The sequence below is a fragment of the Tenebrio molitor genome, chromosome 2 (genome assembly GCF_963966145.1).
Source record: "Tenebrio molitor chromosome 2, icTenMoli1.1, whole genome shotgun sequence".
NCBI lineage: Eukaryota > Metazoa > Arthropoda > Insecta > Coleoptera > Tenebrionidae > Tenebrio > Tenebrio molitor.
Genome location: NC_091047.1, coordinates 16260660 through 16283276, shown reverse-complemented (window position 1 = coordinate 16283276; position 22617 = coordinate 16260660). Strand labels below are relative to the sequence as shown.

The 22617-nt window shown below is 33.1% G+C and overlaps 6 protein-coding genes across 9 annotated transcripts; 3 read left to right on the top strand and 3 right to left on the bottom strand.

Moving 5' to 3' along the window:
- Positions 1-127: 127 nt before the first annotated feature.
- On the bottom strand, positions 128-6673 carry homer (protein). Its single transcript, XM_069039967.1, has 7 exons — positions 6533-6673; positions 5991-6279; positions 5735-5906; positions 5473-5683; positions 3289-3473; positions 2342-2481; positions 128-1710 (listed from the first exon to the last, which is right to left on the bottom strand). The coding sequence occupies exons 1-7, from the start codon at positions 6556-6558 to the stop codon at positions 1525-1527; spliced, it is 1209 nt and encodes a 402-aa protein (XP_068896068.1). The 5' UTR covers positions 6559-6673; the 3' UTR covers positions 128-1524.
- LOC138124804 (cuticle protein 19-like) lies at positions 3781-6881 on the top strand. Its single transcript, XM_069039978.1, has 4 exons — positions 3781-4526; positions 4576-4692; positions 4748-4861; positions 4918-6881. Exons 1-4 carry the CDS (start codon positions 4506-4508, stop codon positions 5053-5055), a joined length of 390 nt encoding a protein of 129 aa, XP_068896079.1. The 5' UTR covers positions 3781-4505; the 3' UTR covers positions 5056-6881.
- Positions 6882-7349: 468 nt separating this feature from the next.
- LOC138124796 (uncharacterized) lies at positions 7350-8742 on the top strand. Its single transcript, XM_069039969.1, has 2 exons — positions 7350-7524; positions 7573-8742. The coding sequence occupies exons 1-2, from the start codon at positions 7373-7375 to the stop codon at positions 8423-8425; spliced, it is 1005 nt and encodes a 334-aa protein (XP_068896070.1). The 5' UTR covers positions 7350-7372; the 3' UTR covers positions 8426-8742.
- A 6509-nt stretch (positions 8743-15251) lies between these two features.
- Positions 15252-15689, top strand: RpS17 (ribosomal protein S17). The gene has a single exon (XM_069039977.1). The coding sequence runs from the start codon at positions 15252-15254 to the stop codon at positions 15645-15647; it is 396 nt and encodes a 131-aa protein (XP_068896078.1). The 3' UTR covers positions 15648-15689.
- Positions 15690-15891: 202 nt separating this feature from the next.
- LOC138124799 (uncharacterized) lies at positions 15892-17325 on the bottom strand. Of its 3 annotated transcripts, none has more exons than XM_069039970.1 (8): positions 17180-17325; positions 17070-17127; positions 16955-17017; positions 16756-16893; positions 16582-16707; positions 16339-16520; positions 16051-16280; positions 15892-15994 (listed from the first exon to the last, which is right to left on the bottom strand). In XM_069039970.1, the coding sequence occupies exons 1-8, from the start codon at positions 17208-17210 to the stop codon at positions 15938-15940; spliced, it is 885 nt and encodes a 294-aa protein (XP_068896071.1). In that variant the 5' UTR covers positions 17211-17325; the 3' UTR covers positions 15892-15937. The 3 variants fall into 3 exon arrangements, with proteins under 3 accessions (XP_068896071.1, XP_068896073.1, XP_068896072.1); XM_069039972.1 differs by having other exon boundaries at positions 15892-16007; positions 17180-17322; XM_069039971.1 differs by having other exon boundaries at positions 17070-17124; positions 17180-17313.
- A 1113-nt stretch (positions 17326-18438) lies between these two features.
- On the bottom strand, positions 18439-22598 carry LOC138124795 (uncharacterized). 2 transcript variants are annotated; one of them, XR_011157272.1, is made up of 8 exons: positions 22263-22598; positions 21925-22201; positions 21714-21859; positions 21401-21660; positions 21125-21349; positions 20853-21072; positions 19303-20802; positions 18439-19253 (listed from the first exon to the last, which is right to left on the bottom strand). XR_011157272.1 is itself a non-coding variant. In XM_069039968.1 (7 exons), the coding sequence occupies exons 2-7, from the start codon at positions 22092-22094 to the stop codon at positions 20615-20617; spliced, it is 1209 nt and encodes a 402-aa protein (XP_068896069.1). In that variant the 5' UTR covers positions 22095-22201; positions 22263-22598; the 3' UTR covers positions 18439-20614. The 2 variants fall into 2 exon arrangements, 1 of the variants encoding a protein (XP_068896069.1); XM_069039968.1 differs by having other exon boundaries at positions 18439-20802.
- Positions 22599-22617: the final 19 nt, after the last annotated feature.

Here is a 22617-nt window from a genome sequence, read left to right as displayed (position 1 = left end):
ATTTTTTAAAGGTTCAAACCACGACCTTTCAAACAATACAATACTGCAATTAAAATTTTGAACAAATGAAACACTCCAACAAAAACTTTGGTCCAGTAATTATATACATTACATTCAAACACATCAGTTTCAAATAATTTGTCTATTTCTACAAACAAGATGTTCTAATACATTTTGGTCTTGCTTATTGTTTTAAAATAATGAATAACACAGTTTCTGTTTTGCTTTCAATAACAATGTCAACATATAATAATCAGCTCAGCCTATTTTTATTTGAACAAATTTCAGCTTAGAATACAAATAAAATTATATCTTAGCCATTTCTAATGATATATTTACTGTATTTTGAAATTTTTTTAATTATTGTTTGCTATTACAGAGTACGCTTGAGAAATATCTTATATTAAATTATGTCAACCTTGACAATTACAGTATAACAAAATTTAAGAAACAAAATTTTTCGTAGTGTAATCGTTTATAAAACACAGTTTATGACCGTCTGCCAATTATTTAACAAAGACAAACATTACTTTATAATATCATGATCAAAACCATACATGTGGCCATGGCAGGTATGTACAACTGAATGCAACAAAATGTACATATAAATGTAAAAAAAAAACTTCCGTAGTAATAAAAAATGTCCTACCTACGTGTTATACTGTTATTGGATACAATCAATGAGTGTGATTGAGGTTTTTTTTTTGTAACAAAGTATCTACTACCGTCATCACACTGTATTCTATCGAAAAAAATCAGAGAAAATGATTAATGATTTTTTTTTATAACAATCACGTTTTAAAGTTAAAATAATAATAATAAAAATAGATAAAATCTTGCAACTTATAAAATATCAGTCAAATATGATAACGACAAATCTTAAAATTACGACGTTGTACAAAAACAGTAGTGTGCGCTAAATAAAATACATACTGTACGAAAAAAATTAACATATCATTGATGAAATGCAGATATGAAGAGCCACAAATACGAAATATTTTAGGGTACCTAACTGTTCATATAAAAAATTTCGTATTTCTGAAGCTACCTGACAACATAACCTGATGTGTTAATTCGGCATTTGACAGGAAATATACAGAAAAGCGACACAAGATAAATACAACAATACATTCTTGTTATGTATAAAATATTTTAATACATTAAAACCCTACAACTAAAATGGCATTTACACAACCACCCAAAATTAGAATGTACATAAAAATCCAGTGCATTACAACTGTTTAATAAATGCAAAAAATGCAGCACGTAACATTTCAAATAAATAGAGCTTCTCCTGTCGTACTATTTAATAATTGTGCTCAACTCTGCCCTTGACGCCTTTTAAATAAATAACACTTCATGAACTGTAGCATTTCTTTGCAACCGATGATACGTAGTGTGTAATATATGATTTTTCGAGACATTCATAATTATTACATACCTAAGCAAAGTATTACACGGACCCTATACATATGCGATATAAATGCGTTCGCGTATATTATAATGCCATTTTTTTTCAAATTCTCACGTTTGCAGAGCTGTGGTGATCTCGTCGTGGATCGTTGCCAATTCGTGAACTCTAGACGCTAACTGTTGATTTAACGTCAAAAGGACCTGTCTTTGAGACTCGTGAGCGCTGAGAGCTATGTCCAGTTCGGACTGTGCCAACTTCGCAGTTGCTTGAAGTTCCTGATTTTCCTTTTGCAACGACTACAAAATACATAGAAACGGACGTATAAAATCGCCCACTATACAGATTGATTCACATAATTTTCCGACCCTAACGAAATTTAAATGCAGCCAGCAATACGTTTTTCATTCGTAACTTGATCCAAAAACGTGAATTATATTAAAGTTTTGAATGGTTTGGACATCCCTCACAAAAGTCTCAATTCGTCAATTTCGTCATTGGAGCACATTTTAATTATCAAAAATTATTTCAGAATTAGAACTAATATTCCGGACACGGAATCTTGGCCAACATTTTTTTTAGACATTTCTTTAAAAAATGATGTAAACCAATCATTAGTGAAGTGAAGTTTTTCTTGTGACATCAAAAAAGCAGAGAAATGGCATTATCGAGTGAAAAGTTGGGTTATACTCAATAAAGGCCAGTTCACACATATTTGTCAGTTAAGTGTCAGTTGTGGCCAAGATTCCGTGTCCGGAATAGTACAAAAAGGAACTGTCAAGTGATTGTCAATAGTCCTAGGAGTGTCTAGATTTCATGGTAAATATAGGTATTAAGTTATCACTGAATAACGTATTACTGGTTGCATTTAAATTTCGTTAGGTTCGGAAAGTTATGTGAATCAGTCTGTATATACACATTTCTCCTTACCTGAAAATCTGATGACTTCTGGAAGGCTGACACTTGTTTCAACTCGTTATTTTTGGCGTCGAGTTCGGTTTCGAGTTGTTCCAGACGAATTCTGAGCGCTTGAATTTCTTGTCTCAATTCATCTGCTATGTCACCTCCTCCTTCAATAAAATCAGTGACGTCACGTTTGTTTATTTATTAACATACAGAAACTGATAAATGTTCATCACACTTTACGTTTATATACATTGCGAGTATAAAATAAGAAACTAAATTCCTTAAATGTATGTCGTTCGTTCTCCTAATTTAGATTTTCTATTTCTATTAATTATCTTCTTTTGGACGTGATTGTCAACACTATTGTTATTATTATTATTAATTGCAGTGGAAATTCAACTTCACTAAATTTTTGTAAAATTGAATTCTATTCAAATGTATAAAAGGAACGAGAAAATATGATAGTCTGATCATATATTAAAACGAAAGCATTTGCCATCTGAAGTTAAATAATGCTATTGGAAAATAAATACTCTATAGCTTTCACATCTTACTGCGATACTTTACCATGTCATTTCTCTCAATTATATGGTTCACCATATGTTATTTTTAAACGACTTTACGTAATCAACCTTGTTATTACAGGAAATCAAATTATTACAATGTATCATAATTTATAAAATGGTGTCCCATCACCTAGAGAATAAAACAGGATGAGAAAACTGATTTCTATTAAAATTGAATTATTCTCATAATCAAATATCTCATTCGGTCCAACCCAAATTTCGTATTTGCCGAAAAATTTCACAAAATCGATGGTTTTATTGTTTTTTATATGGTTTTGTTGATGTGTTTGTCTCGAGAAGCACGATTTCAATAAAACTAGAAAACTTTCGTTTTCAATAAACGTTTAGGAAGAAACAAACAAAATAAATTTGCAAAAATAAAAAAAGAATACAGCAAAGACCCACCTTTACTATTTTCCAAATCTGCTTGGTACTTGGCTTTCATTCTCATATTCTCTTCTTTTAGGCTAGCCAACTGTCGCTTCCACTCGTCGACGTTCGCTGTGCTTTCCTGAAGTGCACTTGTTAGCCTAGCGTTGTTGCTTTTCAATGTGGCCAATTCAATTTCCCACTTTTTCGCGTTGGCAGAACTAAAATATAAAGTTCAACAAAACCTTTTACGTCACTTTTTAACGCTGCTTACAGGATTTCATAATTCTTCCCGTATTTACTTCAATAAATGGGGCGTAAATAATAACAATCACGTAATAACATCGACACACTATTCATGAAACTAAATGAAATAATTGGAAGACTCTTTACTTAGTTCTTATTTACGAGTTAAGTAAAATGAAATTAACAAGCACCTTTTCAATTAAAAAATGCAAGTCAAATAAACCTAAAAGACTACAAAATCACCCGTTTCAGATTGAAATGAGCAATAAAAATTCAAATATTTAAACATTACCACCGAGTGTTTACATAAATTGATTATGAATTAGCAATCTTGGAGAAGAGAAAATAAATATGCTCTGTCGACCATGACCAAATGCAAAAAATAAATATTGAAATTTGTACGATTTATTTATTAAAAATATTCTGTATTTAACAGATCCAGCTCTTTACACTTTCATTAATGCAATTGTGCAAATTTATTGTTAAGATTGACATGATAAGCTCTGGGCGAACATGCAATCATGTTGTGGTTTTAAAAATGCCTTATTTCTGCTAAATTACGTCATTAAGACAAAATGAAATGGTTTCGAAAAAAATTGTTTAAACATGATTAACAGTACAAATTTACTTATTCTCATGAAATTATTTATTAAAAAATAGACAATCGACCATAGAACCATTGAAGTATATAATTATACGTAGCAATAAACAAAAAAAAGCGTAAATGAGTTTCACTTTTTTCCTTTTCCAAGAAACGTGGGTACGGTAAACGAACCTATAATTAATTACGTTCAAATGAATGAGCGCAGGTGAGAAAAATTGTACCGATTTTTCGCAACGAAAAACGATACAACATCGATATTGCAGAGAAAGCGAGGAAGACGCACCAACATAAGGGAGAGATGGTGTGGATGGCGGTAAGTGGTGCAAGTATATAAACCACGCAGAAACCACCACTCGATATCATTTCATTAATTCATCATTTTCGAGAAACAACAACAACAAAAATGTTCGCCGCTTCCAACAAAGTAAGAAAACGTTTTTAGTGTTTGCACGATTCACTTTTAATATTTTAAGGTCTTTTATGCATTCGTCTTCTCTCTTGTCTGCGTGAAAGCTGGATACTTGGGTGGTTACGGAGGAGTCGAAATTTCGGAGGGTGACATTTACGGCGACGGTCATCAGGAACACAACGTAACACAGTTCCAACAGTATGACAAATTTTACTGTTTATTTTTGCACATTTTAGGATCACCCAAAATATCAGTTCAATTATGCCGTGCACGATCCCCATACTGGCGATGAAAAACAACACATTGAAGAACGCGACGGGGATGAAGTTAAAGGAACTTATACCGTAAAGGTAAATAAAACATTCTATAAATGTCATTTTTGTTAAGAAAACTGTGTTTTTTAAAGGAAGCCGACGGCACCACTCGCGTCGTCGAATACAAAGCTGACAAACACAACGGATTCAACGCTGTCGTCCACAAGATTGGAGAACCAGTTCATGCTGAGCAAGGAAATATCGGTGTGGGATACGGGTCGCATTACTAGCACAATAATAAAAATTTGTAAACTTGTGATAATTCACCAATAAAAAAAATATAATAGCAAAGCAACTTAATTTACAATAATGTGTTTAAAAATATTGAAACTTGTTAACATTTGAAAGGGATTGGTTAATAGCCAAGGTCTGAAATTTTCCGCCAGAGGGGGCAAATAAAAACAATGAAAACGACAGAAATGAGTCGTGTAAAAATTAAAGGTCATCACTTTTTGGTTGATGGTAAAGTAAAAATATTGTGGACTTTTTTAAGACTCAATTATGTTATCTTTTTGTTAATTGCATAAAACGAATATGAAGATAAACATTTATTCCACATTTGGACGTATGCTTGATTGAGGGTGTTTATCGACCTTGAGTTATTTATCTATATGACAGCTATTAATACAAACAATAAAACAATATACCTTTGCGCCAATGCCAATTTAAGTCTATCATTTTCGTATTTCAACTGCATATCAATTGGATTCGTTGGAGTATTTCCATATGTACTTTTTTCTGACTTAATTTGGTGACTGGGACTCTCGTTACTCTGTAGTGTGGAAATTGAATGACTTCGCGGATGTGAAACCTCATCTTCTGATTTGACGTTTGGCGTGGTCGTCAAAACTGCGCTGCCTAAAACAAGTGAAGTTAGTAAAAATGTACCACATTAAACACCAGACTTACCTGGAGGTTCCAACAAATTGTCTGACTGATCTGATGTAGCATTGGCTGCTCTTGCAGTTATAGGACTAGCATTCGCGCTTGTTACTGGAGTTACGGCAGAACCACCGTTGGCAGTGACTTTACTAATAGCTGATCTAGTTGCTTCTTTCACTTCATTAAACTTGTCAATAAACTACCAAAAAATAAAAACTTCTACAATCAGCAGTTTCTTTAGATAATAACTAACAAAGCTTGTAAAAGGTTTGTAACATGATACCTTTTGTAATTCAGCTTCTGAGGAGAATCCCAACCCATAAACGGTATTGGCGCGTACATCTGACCATTGTCCAAACTTTTGAGACGTTTTGGTGAAGGTCATGTTGGGGGTAACTGTACTATTAATAACAGCTTTTTGTCCTTCAACACTAATGATTCTGTAGAGGCTTCGAGATGAATCATAAAAAAATGAAACACTGACAGCTGTACTGGACGCCGGCATCCACGAACGTTTGGTTTTTGGATCAATATGAAAAACGTGGGCCTTACATGTGAAAATAGGTTGTTCACTAGAAAGGAATTCCAGAAAAACATTAGTGAAAAGAATTTCAAAGGGGGAGTGGCCATGAATAGCGTTGCAATACTAGCAGAAAAATGTGGAAAACAATACTAAACACGTAGCATAACTGGTTTGATCTCTGAAGATTTTTAAATTTTATAGAAAAAAGTCACATCTGTGAAATGGCAATTATAAGAAAAATAAAAGATGTTCTCAATGTTATACGGTAATTAGAGTGTTGGGATTTAAAAATATCGCTTTACCCCATTGTATCCTTGCCAGACGTCATTTATAACAAAAATTAAGATACAAAACAACCTTTCGTTTATATCACAAGTATGAACCTATGCACCACTCGACTGACACAACTGTCACCTGTCTAAGTCTACTGTCTAATCGCCATCTTCCATTTTACTTCAAGCCTACCAATTTGTAGATAGGTATATTATGGTTATGGACAATAAGGACAATTCGAGGACAATACCTTGAAGACAATCCCGAAGACCTGTTCTGTAAGCCATAATTTCAAAAACTAGTGACCTAAAATATTTTTTTTACAAACTACTCAAATGCAAATGTATTAATTACGGGAAAATAAAAATCAACAATTAATTCTTAAATTTATTTACCCAGATGATAAACTGGAAGAAAAAATGTATTTAAGTTGTTTATCATTTATTTAATTAAAACACCTATATTTTTATGTCTGTATCTGGTGTTGCCCTTAGTTTTTCCCCTCCCTTATTTTATTAAATCTTATTCGTGGAAATCCAAACATTTTCAACTTTATAAAAATCTTATTTGACGACAGAAATGGTTAAAAAATAAAAGTTTTACTTGTGCGATGGGTGTACATACACCATAAAGGACTTTCTTTAATGTTTCAAAAAATACAGAATGTGTGTCATTTGTTAATCAATTTTACACTAATTGCAAGCAATGTAGACATAATTGTCAAGGTGTATTCGCTATCAAATTCTTCATTAAATAAACAGATAGATAAGTTATAGGTACCTAAGTGGTAGGTATTCCATGATAAAATTTTGATGACGACTCAAAATAACTAATTATTTATATCAGGTGTTAGTATAACTACCTACAATATGAAAAAAATTGTTGCATTCGGCAACCCTTTGTTAGATACGATCGTGCTAATAGAAGACGACGTTTTATTGAAAAAATATAACCTCAAAAGCGACGGCCAAAAAGAAGTATCACAGGATGAAATGAAATCTTTAATGAACGACATTGATGAGTAAGTATAAAAATGATTAGTCGCTCTTTATTAAATTTCTAATTGTAGATATGAGAAAACAGTAACTGCTGGGGGTTGTGCCCAAAATACTCTCAAAGTGATACAGTGGCTTTTGCAAGGACAATGTTCTACTACAATATTTGGCGCTATTGGTGGTGACAGTCAAGGAGAAACTTTGAAACAAATACTCAAAAGTCATGGAGTTAAAACAAATTATGTTAAACATGAGAGGTACTACACAGGAACCACTGTGTCTTTAGTCACAAAACAAGGCAGATCTCTAGTTGCATGTTTAAGTGCTGCTGAAATAATATCATTAAATGATGTGCTTAATACAGATATAATTGTGGAAATTAGGAATGCAGATTTAATATATATAGAAGGTTTTTTTCTCACAAAAAGATTTGAAGCAGCAAAGTATATTTTGAATTATTGTAATGAACTTGAAAAAAAAATTGCATTTAATCTCTCAGGAGAATATTTATGTAATGAGTGTCCAGAAATTGTTAAGTATTTTATAGAAAGGTGTGAAATTATAATTGGTAATAGAAGGGAATTTAGCGCAATTTGTTCAATAATGAGAGAAAATGATGTTGAAAGTTTGATATCAGCCTTAAGTCAGCTAGGAAAAACTGTAGTGTTAACAAACGGTCCGTCGTATGTCATATGTGTAACTGATAGAGGAAAAATTAATTGTAAAACTACAGTTCCTGAAGTGGAAAAAAAGGAAGTTGTAGATACCACTGGAGCTGGGGATTCTTTTGCAGCAGGATTCTTAACAGGATATCTTATTGGAAAATCTATTGAAGATTGTTTAAATCTGGGTTGCTATGCTGCACAGAAGATTATTAGGAGACGAGGGTGTGTCGTACCGGAACACCCTCCTAATTTTGTTACCTAAAAAAATAGTTTTATATTTTTTTATTCAAATATTTCCATATTGTGTAGAGGCTCCTAGCTATAAATTGTAGCTCACTGCAGTAGTAACCAAATGTTTGTACTAAGTGGTTTCAATTTACATAAGCATATAAATACGTAGATTTTATTGATGTAATTTTTGAATTGTGGATGCTACTGTACCGGTGCAATGCATCGTATACAGGAGTCCCTGAATGCACTGCAAAATTTTAACCACGAGACACGAGTTACTGGCTTAATGTAGAACTCGGAAAAAATATTTAAAAAATTCTGTCAAGAAATAAAATACTTAATATTTAATTAATTTTAATTTTTGAGGTACAATTTTTTTAATTGCATTTAGTCTTTTACGTTGTCCCACAACCTCGTAGGTAAAATTTCGGCACATTTTTAAAAATACACCTTTGTAAGTACAGGAGAAGTCACATAAGGTTTATTTCTGAATTTATTTTGTACGCAACCAAAAATACTAATGACGCTGACCACTTGATACCGTTTATAATATGATCTAATTTAGTCCATTGTGATAGCTAAATAATATCATTGAAAAATTCGAAGATGTGCTCCGCAGCCGAATGGTTGCGAGAAACTCAAAAATTTTGGTGACAGTTTTCTAAATGAATGTCAAAATTATAAGGGCATTATTAATTATTATAATATTTTGTGGTTATGAAAATTTTCCGCAAATACTGTTGAAAATTATGAATTACGTTATATTTATAACATAAAATCAGACATAAGCATAACAAAAAATGACGTTCCGCAAACTCTCTAATAATGTCATATCCAGCAACCGGTACGAAAATACCACTCTAGTACGAAAGTACCTACAGAAAAATGATATCTGTTAAGACCTTGCACATCAAAAGCAATGTTTCGTGATGTTTAATGATTCTGAAAAGTGAGTTGCGTCTTCAAACTTAGCAAGAAGAAATGAAGGTTTGTAGGTTTGTACACGGTTTGTACAGAGTATTTACTTGAAATCCAATAAATCGGGAAATGTGAACGGTTAAATAAAATGTGGATTGAAAGATAACAGACAAAAACTAGTTTAATATTAGAAAAATGAAAAAACTAGGAAATTTTTTTTTTAGTTCTTCGCCAATTTTGAATTTTATGCTTTTATATTTAAACAAGTCCTGCGCATGTTAAATATGTAGATGAAATTTGGCTGACACTCAGAGATACCAAGATTGATTTATGAAATAACTAGGTTTGACATTTTGGCAAGTCTACCAACTTGACAACATTTTGACAATTATTGATTAAAACGAATTTACTATACCTACGTTGATTACTATAAATTAAATCACATTATAAACGGTATCACGTGGTCAGCGTCATTAGTATAGGTGTTTTTGGTTGCGTACAAAATAAATTCAGAAATAAGCCTTATGTGACTTGCCCTGTATGATATACAATGGTGTATTTTTAAAATGTGCCGAAATTTTACTTGCGAGGTTGTGGGACAATGTATTGGGTGATTCAAAATGATTGTGGCCAAGAATGGCAACTATGTACGAAAATTTATGTGGCAACTGTGTGGGTAGGGTGGAGTTGATATTTATTTGACAGTTCATAGTCGCGCAATGTTGAAAATTGTCAAATCAGTGTACAGTGTCTAATGATATCAAAAAAATCAAATGCACGCTTATGAAATGTCATACAGATGACAACTCTACCTCATCCACACAGTTGCCACATAAAATTTCGTACATAGTTGTCATACTTGGCCAATCATTTTGAATCACCAATATAATAGAAGACTAAGAGCAATTTAAAAAAAATGGGATGGAGCCGAGTCAAAGACCCGGCCTAGTAACTTACCCGACATCAATTTAAACCAATCTCAATTGACCCGAGATACCTACCTTGTCCATGTTAACCCACATAAGTCGTCTTCTAATTCTCGCAAATAGTAAATATCATTTCCAACATAAGAACACATGTCCTTTCAACTGGTAATGTCAAATTTCCATGTCACCTCATTATTTTTTCGAGCAACCCCCACCCTCTTCCACCCCTCGTAGTCGGACGATTGACACCAAACTCTATTCGGTGGTCACTATTACAGAGTTATTTCCAATGGCAAGATCCGGGATTTTTTTGTTAAGAGGAGTAGATACGTACTTTTCTTATGGAGCTTTCAATGTATAGTGCTAACACTGTAGCTTTAGCCCTAATGGACGTATTTTCATGGAAATCATCTCATTAAAAAGAGCAAACCATCCCCTACAAATCGGCTTAAAAAAAAATTTAAAATTCTTTTTTTTATTATTAGAAAACATAGCAAATATTTTCGTGAAATTGATGGCTCCTAGTTACAACAATGCAAAACCAGATTGCGGATATATTCTTAAGCCAAAATGTAGACTTACTGCTTTAAAAATGATAGGTTCAAACCCGGTAAAAATATTTTAATTAATAAGCTCATTACAGCGTTAGCACAATTTGCAAAGTAAAATTCAGCTTGCCGTCGATGATTTACAATCCGCAATAATAAGTCTACCGCAAGCGGGGGCCTTAGAAGCTACTTGATGGATTTATAATGTACCCAAACCCTCCTATACCTGGTTCCTCTTTACAGTACAGATAAAGTATTCCCTTAGTGCTTATTCGCAATGGACGTAAGACATAAAAAATACATAAGAGATAGAAGAATAATTTGTAAATTTGGCCAATTGGAAAATAATTTATGTATCCATATAACTCGAATATGATTCTTCATGCTTTTTTGTACACAACAATAATGTTCACTGAGGTCACTTCTCATAAGTTACGTAAAAATTAATATCTAGTATATCCACTGCATGTATCATGAATTTCTTATGCCTTATGTCAAGCTTATGTCCATTGTGAATAAGCACTTAGTCTGGATTTTCATTTCATGTCTTTCCATTTTGACTACGGCCTGTGTTCGTTACTTGCTTCTTTATTGTGTTCTCTTGTTTAGTTGTTTTGTTTTACTTGTGTACCCGTTAACGTGGATAGTGTTTATTTGTAACTAGTGTTTTATTAATTGGTGACGTAAGTTTGTGATAAAATATCTAAGTTTTCTACACCTAGTAATTCTATTTCTTCTTTCAGAGGTTAGATACTATAATATGTTAGATAATATGGCCAAAGCTAATAAAAAAATTATAAAAAGACTTACAAGTAGAAAACGAAATAGAGGAGGTACTCAAAACCTGACAAATTGGAAGAATAAATCAAAAGTGAGTATTTTTACCTCATGAATGACGCATGGTACATTAAGAAGGAACAAAAATGGAATTATAAGGAAATTAGAGATTCGAAGAATGGCGAAAGTGAAAAAACAACGTGATGTAATAAAAACAAAACTGGGGCAAAAAGGTTATTCAAAAGGGTACCAGCACTCCAGGACACATAAACCTGATGAATCTTATGGTGAAAATTCTCAACAGGCTAACATGTGCAGAGAAATGTATGAAAAAGAGGAGAAAGAAACAGGTCCCTTCCCGTGCGTTTCGGATAATCGGGAGTCTACTGTAATAGAAAAAAAAAATGACGACTTTTGGGACAAAAAAATGGAAAATAAACCGGAACAATTTTATATGAAGTGTTATCTACCTGAATTAATTGATCCTAGAACATCAAAAAATATGCCAATAAGAGATATTAAATGAAATATTTAAAAATAATTGAAACTTCTGTTTTATTTTTTGTAATAGAGTGCTTTATTAGATTTACGATCAAAGCAAATAACTAAATAAAAAAATGTGTTTCATTTTTAAATATCTAACAAGAAAATATCGATACTTTTATTTGAACCACTACCCAAAGCGTCAAAATAATATATGCCTGTGAAAGACCCTATTGTAAATCATGTAAATCATCATTACAATAAGCAGGGGTTGGTTTGCCGGGTTTATTGCTTACTCTGACAGCCGAGCCGGTGTTGTGGAAATTTCAAGGTCAACATTGGTATCTACTCCTCTTAAAAGTTTCAGCAGTTATCGCCGTCGATCTATGAAGACGTAAATTACTTCATAAGTCCGCCATATTGGAAAAATCCGCAAATGGTAAACATCGTTTCCGACATAAAAACACATGTCCTTTCAAACGGTAAAGTAAAATTTCCATGTTCCCTAATAATTTTTTCGATCTACCCCCACCCTCTTCCACCCTCCGTGGTCCGATTGACACCAAAAGCTTTTCAATTCGAGAGACCACGGGTAAGTTTGTGTTGGTCAAATTTGAAAGCAATCGGTCAAAGCGTTTTTGAGTAATCGTGGGAAAACGAAAAGTGGGACAGACAGACGCACAGACAGACATCATTCTAAAAACTTCATAAACGTGTTCAGAGGACCTCAAAACGTAAAGATCTGATGAAATTAGCAATTCGAAATTTTGGACCGATCACAATAACTTACCTACCTTTGGTCGGGTAAGTTAAAAATTGTACCTCAAAAATTAAATCATTTTATTTTTTGACAGAGAATTTTTTAAATATTTTTTTCGAGTTCTACATGAAGCCAGTGGCTCGTGGTTAAAATTTTGCAGATCCATTCTGGGTCACTTGTGTATCCAGGGTTATTAATTATTATAAATGATTGTAGTTCAAGTAGGCAACCTAATAACGAAGATCCCTAAATCCAAGGGAGTAATTTATTTTTGAAACGATTATACAAGGTTATTCACGAGAGGGGTACTTCCCTGGGAAGTACCCAAGGAGGTTAAAATAAAGGTATTTCCATGGATCTAGTATTAGTTAATAGTATAGTTGTCCGTTTTCTTTAAGGTTATATTGGGGCCGTAAAATTCCCATTGTGTAAAAGTTGATTTGTCTGCAATAGGAAACATTTTGTGGTTGTAAACAACAGGCAAACCCGGCTAGTTGTTTCGTTCAGTTTTTTGATTTATTGCAGGGGCGCGTAGCTTCTGAAACCCACACAAAATGGCAGCTTATTAGGAGGTACAGATTTCCCATTTATAATTTGGTTTTATGGCAGTGCAATTGTAATTATTTGGGGTTGTGGTTTTGGCAATAGACGTGAAGATATTGTAGCCTGGCCAGACAACAGACCTTTTACAGTCCTAGGATTTATGGCGGTAGTTGCCCATTGTCGCGGTATTTAAACTCTCTGACAACAGGGCTGGTAGTAAAACCAAATTAGAAATGGGAACACTATAACTACTTTTACGGCGCCAATATAACCTTAGAGAAAACGGACAACTATATCTCAATGGGTACTTCTGAATTTTTATTTTGCCGCAACCAACAATGCCAATGGCAGTGGCAGCAAATATTTAAATTTTGGCGGAAGACTGGCGATACTTGGGTTATTACAGCAGTAACTACTAAATCAAATGTGTTATTTCTTTAAATTAGAAATCGAAGTAAGTTGATAGATTTGTGATAAATGTCAGATTGGCAAGTAACCTGTATTTAATCAAAATTCAACAAATTAAGTTAATGTAAAAGGTGTTCGAAGTGTCTACCATCGGCTTGTAAACATTCGCAGCGGTGACAGAATTCTTTCCACACTCTCCATAAATGAGGAGCATGTCAGTCTTTTCGTCGTTATTGTAAAAACAAATTTTTCGAATTGACAAAGATTTTTTTCTTCAAACGTCCGTAAATGATGACATTATCCTGCTGCATTGATAATGCTAAAGTGTCACTTCATTGTCATGGCATCTAACGAGCTGACGAGCGGCAGATAAAGTTATTACAGTGTTTGCGCAATGGGATTTTCCCTTACATTATAAAAATAAACGTTATGTTCCTCCAATAAAATTTGTAGAAAATCAAAATAACCTAGGAAACACTAGTGTAACGCACGGTATGACTTTATACCGTAAGGGAAAATGCCTTGGCGCAAACTCACTATTATCTCCGCTGAGGGCGTCCGTGAAGTTATTATCTCCGCTGATGAGCGGCAGTAAAGTAAACTAGCTAAATCATTTGAAATTCCTACCTGGTTTCTTAACATGTCTTAAATAATTTGTTATGAAGGTTTGAAGAAAAAATAGTATATGATATTCGGAGCAAAAATGGTTTTATGTGCTTTGGCTGGTTTGTCTGCCTCACTGCGTTCGGCAGCCAATCTACCAGCCGCAGCACATAAAACTTCATTTTTGCTCCTCATAACATAATATACTATTTGCTTTAACGTCAAAGAGACAGGACTAAGAGCTATCGTGGATTCAGTTATAATTATTTTCAAAATTCGAAATCAAGATATTGTTACAATATATATAATGGGTTGCGGCAAAAAAAATTCAGAAGTACCCCTGTCGTGAATAATCCTGTAGATATTTACTACAGGATCATTATAAATTATTGTACCTTCGTAGGTGGCTGGGGGCTATGCTTTAGGTGCGCCGCTACGCCCACTACACTACAAACATTTATAATGACCCCATATTATCACAGAATAGAGAACTTCTCTATTCTGTGCTGTGTTTATCTAGTTATTTTTAATTTTCTCCAATTTTATGTTGGTATCTACAGTTGGTCACGTATGGTTCATACGTCAACGCTCAACGCAATCGCAACCTCTTTTCGTCGAAACTTCGTGTTGACCACGTTTTCGTCTACGGAAACTTTAAAGTTTTTCAGGTAAATAACTACAAATACGTAATTAATATCACATAAAATTGTGTGCAAGATATATTTCATATATGATTGGAAGAATTTGTGTAAATTATGCATTGTATGAAAATAAGTGATAGTAGAGGTTCATTCGCAGAATGCTAGAATTCTGTTTGGTGTATTAGATCAGCAAACTTGAATTCTTACGTTTGTTCATACTAAATGCCATTTTCTTTCATTTCTAGAAATCATGGGTCGCGTGCGTACTAAGACAGTGAAAAAAGCGTCAAAGGTTATAATCGAGAAGTATTACACTCGATTAACTCTAGATTTCCATACCAACAAACGCATTTGCGAAGAAATCGCCATAATACCGACGAAACCTTTGCGTAACAAAATTGCTGGATTTGTTACACATTTGATGAAACGTCTGCGTCACTCCCAGGTCCGTGGCATTTCAATCAAACTTCAGGAGGAAGAGAGAGAACGAAGAGATAATTTCGTTCCAGAAGTTTCAGCTTTGGAACATGACATCATAGAAGTAGACCCAGAAACTAAAGAAATGTTAAAGTTACTGGATTTCAATAACATTAGTGGGTTGCAGCTGACACAACCTACCACAAATACATTTAATAGACGTGCTTAATTTGTATTTAAATTAAGACATCAATAAATTTTTCAATATAAAGTATATTTTATTTTAAAAGTCACATGGTTTGTAGCAGTCATTTTTGTATTGTTGGTTGTAAACAATTAATATTGTAAATTTATTTGTTATTTAATACAAATTCACAAGAATTGGAAAGTTTTCTTTCAATTAGTTTCTTTTTTAATAATTTGAACTAATAAAAAATTAAATCATTTACGGTGAAACGCTACATTAAATGAAATTTGAAATTTTACCACAAAATTTATATTTGCACAAAAAGTTACTATTTAATATAATTTGTACCACACTGACGGTTCTTCTTCCTTTGCGAAAACTTCGCTAGTCTAGAATGTTTTCCTATTATGTTCATTACAAAATTATTAAATCTTAATGCACATACCGATATCGTTAACAGGCGCATAATTTTTCCAAGAATGGTGTTAATCAAGTAAACAATTGAGCCCGCTAAATACGTGAGATGTCTCTTAAAAAATAAATCATGTCTGGGCGTTTCTAAATGAAAATTCAGTATATTTTCATCTAGAATTTTCCACAAAACAACCGTAATCAGCGTTATACCACACATGGATCCAATAAAAGACACTGAAGCGGTACAAAAATAGTAAAGACCTGCAACGAACGTGAAGTAGGTAATCATTTTTATGCATTACAGTCGAAATAAACTTACACTTAAACAGAAAATGTTTGTTTTCAGAGTAAAGGAGTTCCGCTTCGTCGTCAGACATGCCGTCGACTACGTCAGACCCGTATTCAGACTTATTCACGTACGGAATAGTAAGAGACTTTTTATAGGGTTGCTTGACTAACGAATATTTTTTTAAAAGTCTTGGATCGGTCCATTGTAAATCTCTAATAAAACAACATCGCGTTAGTAATAAATCCATTCTTCCATTGATTACCACCAACACACCTATAAGGTTGTTCAGTGAGAACTGTCGACTGCATGTCCAATTTCCGTTCATTCTCCTCGAAATCCGTCATCGTGTATTTGTCCAACGATATTTGTTTAGTTAACACAATATGGGAGTTTAGTTGTCTGAAAAACCCCACTATTACAAATTAAAACCTTTTTGAACAAAGGCACCTATCCGGTATTGAGTTCGGTGTGGACAATGGTGTTTTACTTTCATTTTTCTTGGTAACAAGTTTGGAAGGTTTTTGACCAATTTTGTGAGCTGTACTAAAATTTGACACCAGTTTGTGAAGACCACTGTTGATTAATCTAAAAAAAAAAAAAATGTTGAACTATTTGTCGATAGGTACATATTTAAAGGTGACCATACTCTTTATCTTTCGAATGATCGATTTTTAAAGAGGTGTTAGTTCGAGTTTTTCCAAGATTAGCACTGAAATCTTACTATTAGATTCAACTCGGTTTATTTTATACCGACAACTTGCATTGTTGTTCTGGAAAGAACTTTGGTGCTGCCACTTTTACGATGGTCTCCTTCATCTTCTTATTTTGTCACACTTTTGATTCAAAATGTACTAATATACAAGGTACTTACCAGTATTTTTAATCTCATGTGAATTTTGCATTTTTGGATTATAAGACGGAAAAAACAGATAGATGTTTATATAAGATTGACATAACAAATGTCCAAATTTGATAATAGCATTGTTTATGCAGTCGACTAAAATAAATGACGAAAGAATTCATTCCTGAAATGTCATGACGATTAATTTAGAAGAAGGTGTTTGAAAATACAGTGACTGGCCATAGGGTTTTACATGCTAATTTTTCAACCCCCTGTTAACTTTTGTCCTCATGAAAATATTCAACCCAGTTTTGTAGCAAAGTTGTCGGAGATGACAATATCTATAATGTATTGACACAATTTCAATGTAAATAACCAGAAGTAAGGAATAAGCTAGCAAAAAGACATTTTTTGAATTCCGTTTGCTTCAATTTTAAATTTTCAGTAGGTTACAAATTTCATCTGAAATTTGTAATTTTGATACCTATGTAGGTAATTGAGTGTGTAATTGCTTAGCTGCCTATGGAGGACATTTTGAACATTTCATTTAATTTTTCTTGAAGTAAAAAATAACCTTGTAACATAAATAATGAATCTACATAATTATATCGTTATTAAATAAAAGGGGAAAGGGGGTCATTCGCGAAACTTGGTAAGACTCGATAAGAAGTTGCAAATTCAAAACCATGACAACCGACATTGTTGAAGCATTGTATTTGCCGTTTCGTTAACGATTTGCAAATTTGCAAAGTTTCGTGAATCTCCCCCTAATAGGTAATGTTCAGAGTATTTTTTGCAAATAACATTTTGTTTGTAAATTGTCTATTACAACCATTTAGATATCACAAAATGAAGTAAATTACTAGATAATATTATTGTTTAATCTAAAAACAGCGCTGGGCTTTGTAATTTTCACAAAAATAAAATTTAATAGGGGGTTGAAAAATTAGCATGTAAAACCCTATGGCCAGTCTTAAAAAAAACTCACTGTACATATGTATAGAGCGATTCACATAACTTTCCGACTCTAACAAATTTTAAATGCAGCCAGTAATACCACAGATTACTCATATAAGCAGATAGTGCACTTGACCAGCAATGCATTGATTGTAGCGGTCCAAGATTCTTGCCGCGGTAGCTTTCGTTTGGTTCGCGCGAATTTAAAATGTGAACCGATCGACGCGGAATTCTAAAATTGTAAATAAAGCAAATAAAACCAATATATGAGTTCTAATCAATTCTATTGATGTTATGTCCATAAAAATGATACAGAAAATAAAACCAGAATAAAATATTAACATAATATATTTTTCAGAAAGAAAAAATAATAAAAAAAAGGAATACAATTCAAACAAATCAATTATTCTAAATAAAACAGTCAAAATTGAAACGGGCTAACCCATACAGACTTAATTGTGGCATGAAATAAGTTTAAATTTTGTTGTAGTGAATTTAAGCCACAGTTTTATTTATACCAATTAATTGTAAGTTATTATTAGGCTTTGGTTCTAAAGATATTATGTTATAGTCAATTATAACTATTCTATTAAGTATACGAGTATATTTTTATATTTTCTGGGTTAGGCCGTTTTATCTTTTACACTACCTCAAATAAATGCTTCCCAAAGTCACCAATGCGATACATTCAATAACTTTCTGTTGGGCAATTTATGTTGCGGTTGTAATATTTTAATGCATAATAAATTCTCATGTGGACATACAGTTTTAGAGAATAATTTAACGGAAAATTCTTCTTTATCGTATTTATTTACAAAACCAACGAAACAGGTTTTTAAATTCGTGCGAACCAAAACAGAGACTTGCGCACTGAAACTGGAAACAATTCGAGGTCCGAGTGCACTATCTGCACAGAACTATCTGTTTATAATCCATTCTTTATCTTGGTGAGTGGTCTTAGGAAAATTTTCAGCCGTCAAGTTGAATTTAGGGATTTTTGAAAGTTCCCATGGAAAAGTGCGTTGGTAGTTGTTAAAAAATATTCAAATAATGTACTTACAGAGACGCCGCAAAGTCTTTCTATTTATTATTTTCCAGGTTGAATTGCTCATGATTCAAACGCGTCATCTTCACATCGCATCGTTTTCTAAAATTTTCATAACTTACTTGGGAATTTCAAAATGTTCTAGACCGACCACACACTCTCCGGTGAAATTAGGTCCGGTTTATGGTTTAAGAATCCGGTTAATTTTTCAAACCCAAACGTCTTTGCAATATTGCCCGGCACGGGACGGGAATAATGTTGAATGTTCGGTCGGATTGACCGACGACGGACGCGCCGATAATTTTCAGACCGGGAACGGTTAAATTTAAGAATCGATGTGTACGGCTTATATATTTTCATTTCGCGACATAAGATCGCGAGATTTGGACATAAATGCTTGACGAAGACTCTGAATCTGAATGACACCGATGACAGTTAATATTTGATTTACACTACACACACATTTGGTGGAAAAAGTAAAACTTACAAAGCTACCCATGGCTTGCTTGATCGCATCGACCACTCACCAAGATAAAGAATGGAGTATATATGAGTAATCTGTGACCAGGTTAATATCAATGACGTATTTGATGACGTCACTGCAGATACCGCTCTACCACAAAAATACACTGGTTTCAGATACCGAAAAACCATTGGATACCTGGTCTCTCACGAAAATAACCTAATAAATTGGCGTAGGATTACAATGCCCGCGAAATTATTTCAAAGGTACCACCACAATAATTTATTTTATAAAAATTTTTTGTATTGTATTCTAGTGCATTTTGTAGTATTGGGTTACAAGCCTACAATTTAAACTCTCCCAATCTCTCGCTGGACGGAGTTTATACATTTTAAATTGCAATGTTATTTTCTTTGAAGCAGTAAGGTTCTAGATCTAGACAAAAAAACACCGTTGCATATTTGTGCTTTAGTAGGTAAGTACCTATAATTTTTCATTAATACAAAAGATTTCGGATTCGAAAACTCTCCTGTCATTCAATTACACTGTTGACGTCTTTGTTGATTTGAAAGCAAGCTAGGGGCCAGTTTACAGAAGCGAAATTAAGTTAATCGTAATCAAATGCGAGATTAACTGAACACGTGATCAGATTGAACCAATCGAAGTTTCGGATTCATGAGTTAATCGTGCATTAAAATTTAATTCGAATTAAATATTTAATTCTCTTTCTATAAACTGGCCCTAGGAATCCCAACAAACGCAAAAGTACCTACGTTATTATTTTATTACTTGTGAAATTACTTTTGATGAATGTTGTACCTACAACTTATAATAAACAAATTTATCACTGCAAGAAACAGTTATTTATATTTTTCAGTAAAAATGATAAATTTTTAAGAGTTAAACTTTTCTATAATTGTTACCTACGTGTGTGTATTGTGTTTTTATCTAATAACCATGTCGACAAAAATCTATCAAATCTAGAGAAGCACAGTATTTCTTAATCTAATATGCCGAAAGTGTCATAGTAAGGTAACAGATATTCCATGTGTTTTCTGTATCTGTCGTTGTTATATGCATGGTAACGAAACCCTTCTAAACTGTCATCTTTCATTACACTCTCGAAAGAAGCGTCTTTTCTGCTGGAAGCTTTGACAAAGGCTAAAACTGTAGCGGCTCCCATTAATCCTGAATGAATAATAGATATTATATAGAAAATATCCCACTGTTGCCTCTACCGTAAAATGCTCTTGATTTAAAATCTTTCTTGAACAGTTCTCTTGTAGGCACTTTTTCTAATGAATACTGTAGTTTAGCTAAAGCAGCAAGTAGTTGGGCGTAATAATGATCCAAAATGTTTTCAATACAACCAATTTTCACTTCGATCTTCGTACTGGTGGCTATGAAATAGTGCAAATCGATAGCGGGACTTGTAAAAATGTTCATTTGAAAGTCGACCTAAAAATTTTATTCAAGTTATAAATGAAAGGTTTTAAATTTTTAAACATACAAATCGCATGTCTTTCAATGTATTGTTTGTGTCATACGAAAACATCATGTTATTAACCCACAAATCACCGTGATTGAGAACATGAAATCCTCCAAGTTTTCTTCTTGTAGCTCTAAAACCTCGTTCAAGTGCTTCATCGCCCAAAGCTGTTAGCTTATATCCGTATTTTTCGAAACCCGGCCATCTACTGCAAGCATCACTCAGAGCCGAGTATCCAGCACTTACCTTGAAACAATGATTAATAGATCTGGCAATAATAATGACAATTGTAATTACCCATTCTCTAATCATTTCATTATCGGCGTATAAACCTTCACCGTACCGTTTCACCAGAGAAGGATCTTTGTCATACATAATAACTGAAGCGGCATGCATTTGAGCTAATTTTTCTACAACTCTGAAGCAGTGTTCCAAATCAAAACCAATATGTCTTGGAAACATCTGAAAGCCTGAAGTAGTTAAATCTTCAAGAACAATTACGGCATGAGGTTCGTTCGACGCAAGCAGACATTTAGAGGACAACGTATAACGGTCACCTAAAATCACAATTTCCTGGTGACTTCTATCATTTAATATTTACGTGAGTCACCCAAAATCTTGTAAATACTCGGTAATGTCCTAGTAAACATTTCAATTTCTTTGTCAAATAAGTGTAATTTTTTAGCCAGGTCTGTTTTCACTCCACCATCTTCGTTACCACATTTTACAATAACCGACAGTGAACATTTGGTATTCCTAAAATTTATAAATGTTCAGTTAGTAGAGAATGCTGTAAAATTTCTTCCAGGTGCGTTTCTTACTTTGCACAGTCTAAATAGATAAGAGTCGTTCTGAAGAGATCGCTTGTGTAATTTTCTCCCTCTGGTACTGCATTTGTGCTCGTAAAAGTAAGTAATTGGACGTTTTTGTTCAAATAAGTTTTCAAAGCGTCGTCGAAAAGTTTAAAAGAAATCCAATTAGGTGTTGCCATTGCGTTAGTTAAATAAATCCAACAAATTCAAACGAAGGATTATCAAAAACTTTAAAAAAGATAATGAAAGAAAATTCGTTGTAAAAGGAGAAAAAATGTAATATTTTCTGAAAAAAAAAACATAGGTACGCATAGAAAAATTGTTAGTAGTGCTACAAAAGTAATTACCTGATGTTAGAGAAGTTGCTTATCTTAAGTAAGACATAATTTATTGTTCTTCTATTTATACTTACAAGGAACGTAACTCTAATTGACAATTCGTGACTCCACAAATTTGTGCGATTGTGCTATTTCACATTTGAATGATTGGTGCATAATTAAACAAAACATGATTCAACTTTTTCCATATTGTAAAAAACTTGTAAATAATAGAGTATTTGACAAGAAAATTAATATTTTAGATTAAATCTCACCGCTCCATTTAAAATTACAGTTTGCAAAGAATTGCATGCAATACTTGTATGTGTTTTATGCGTGTATTTAAATCTCTAAAAGATTATTACATATTTTTACATGCAATAAT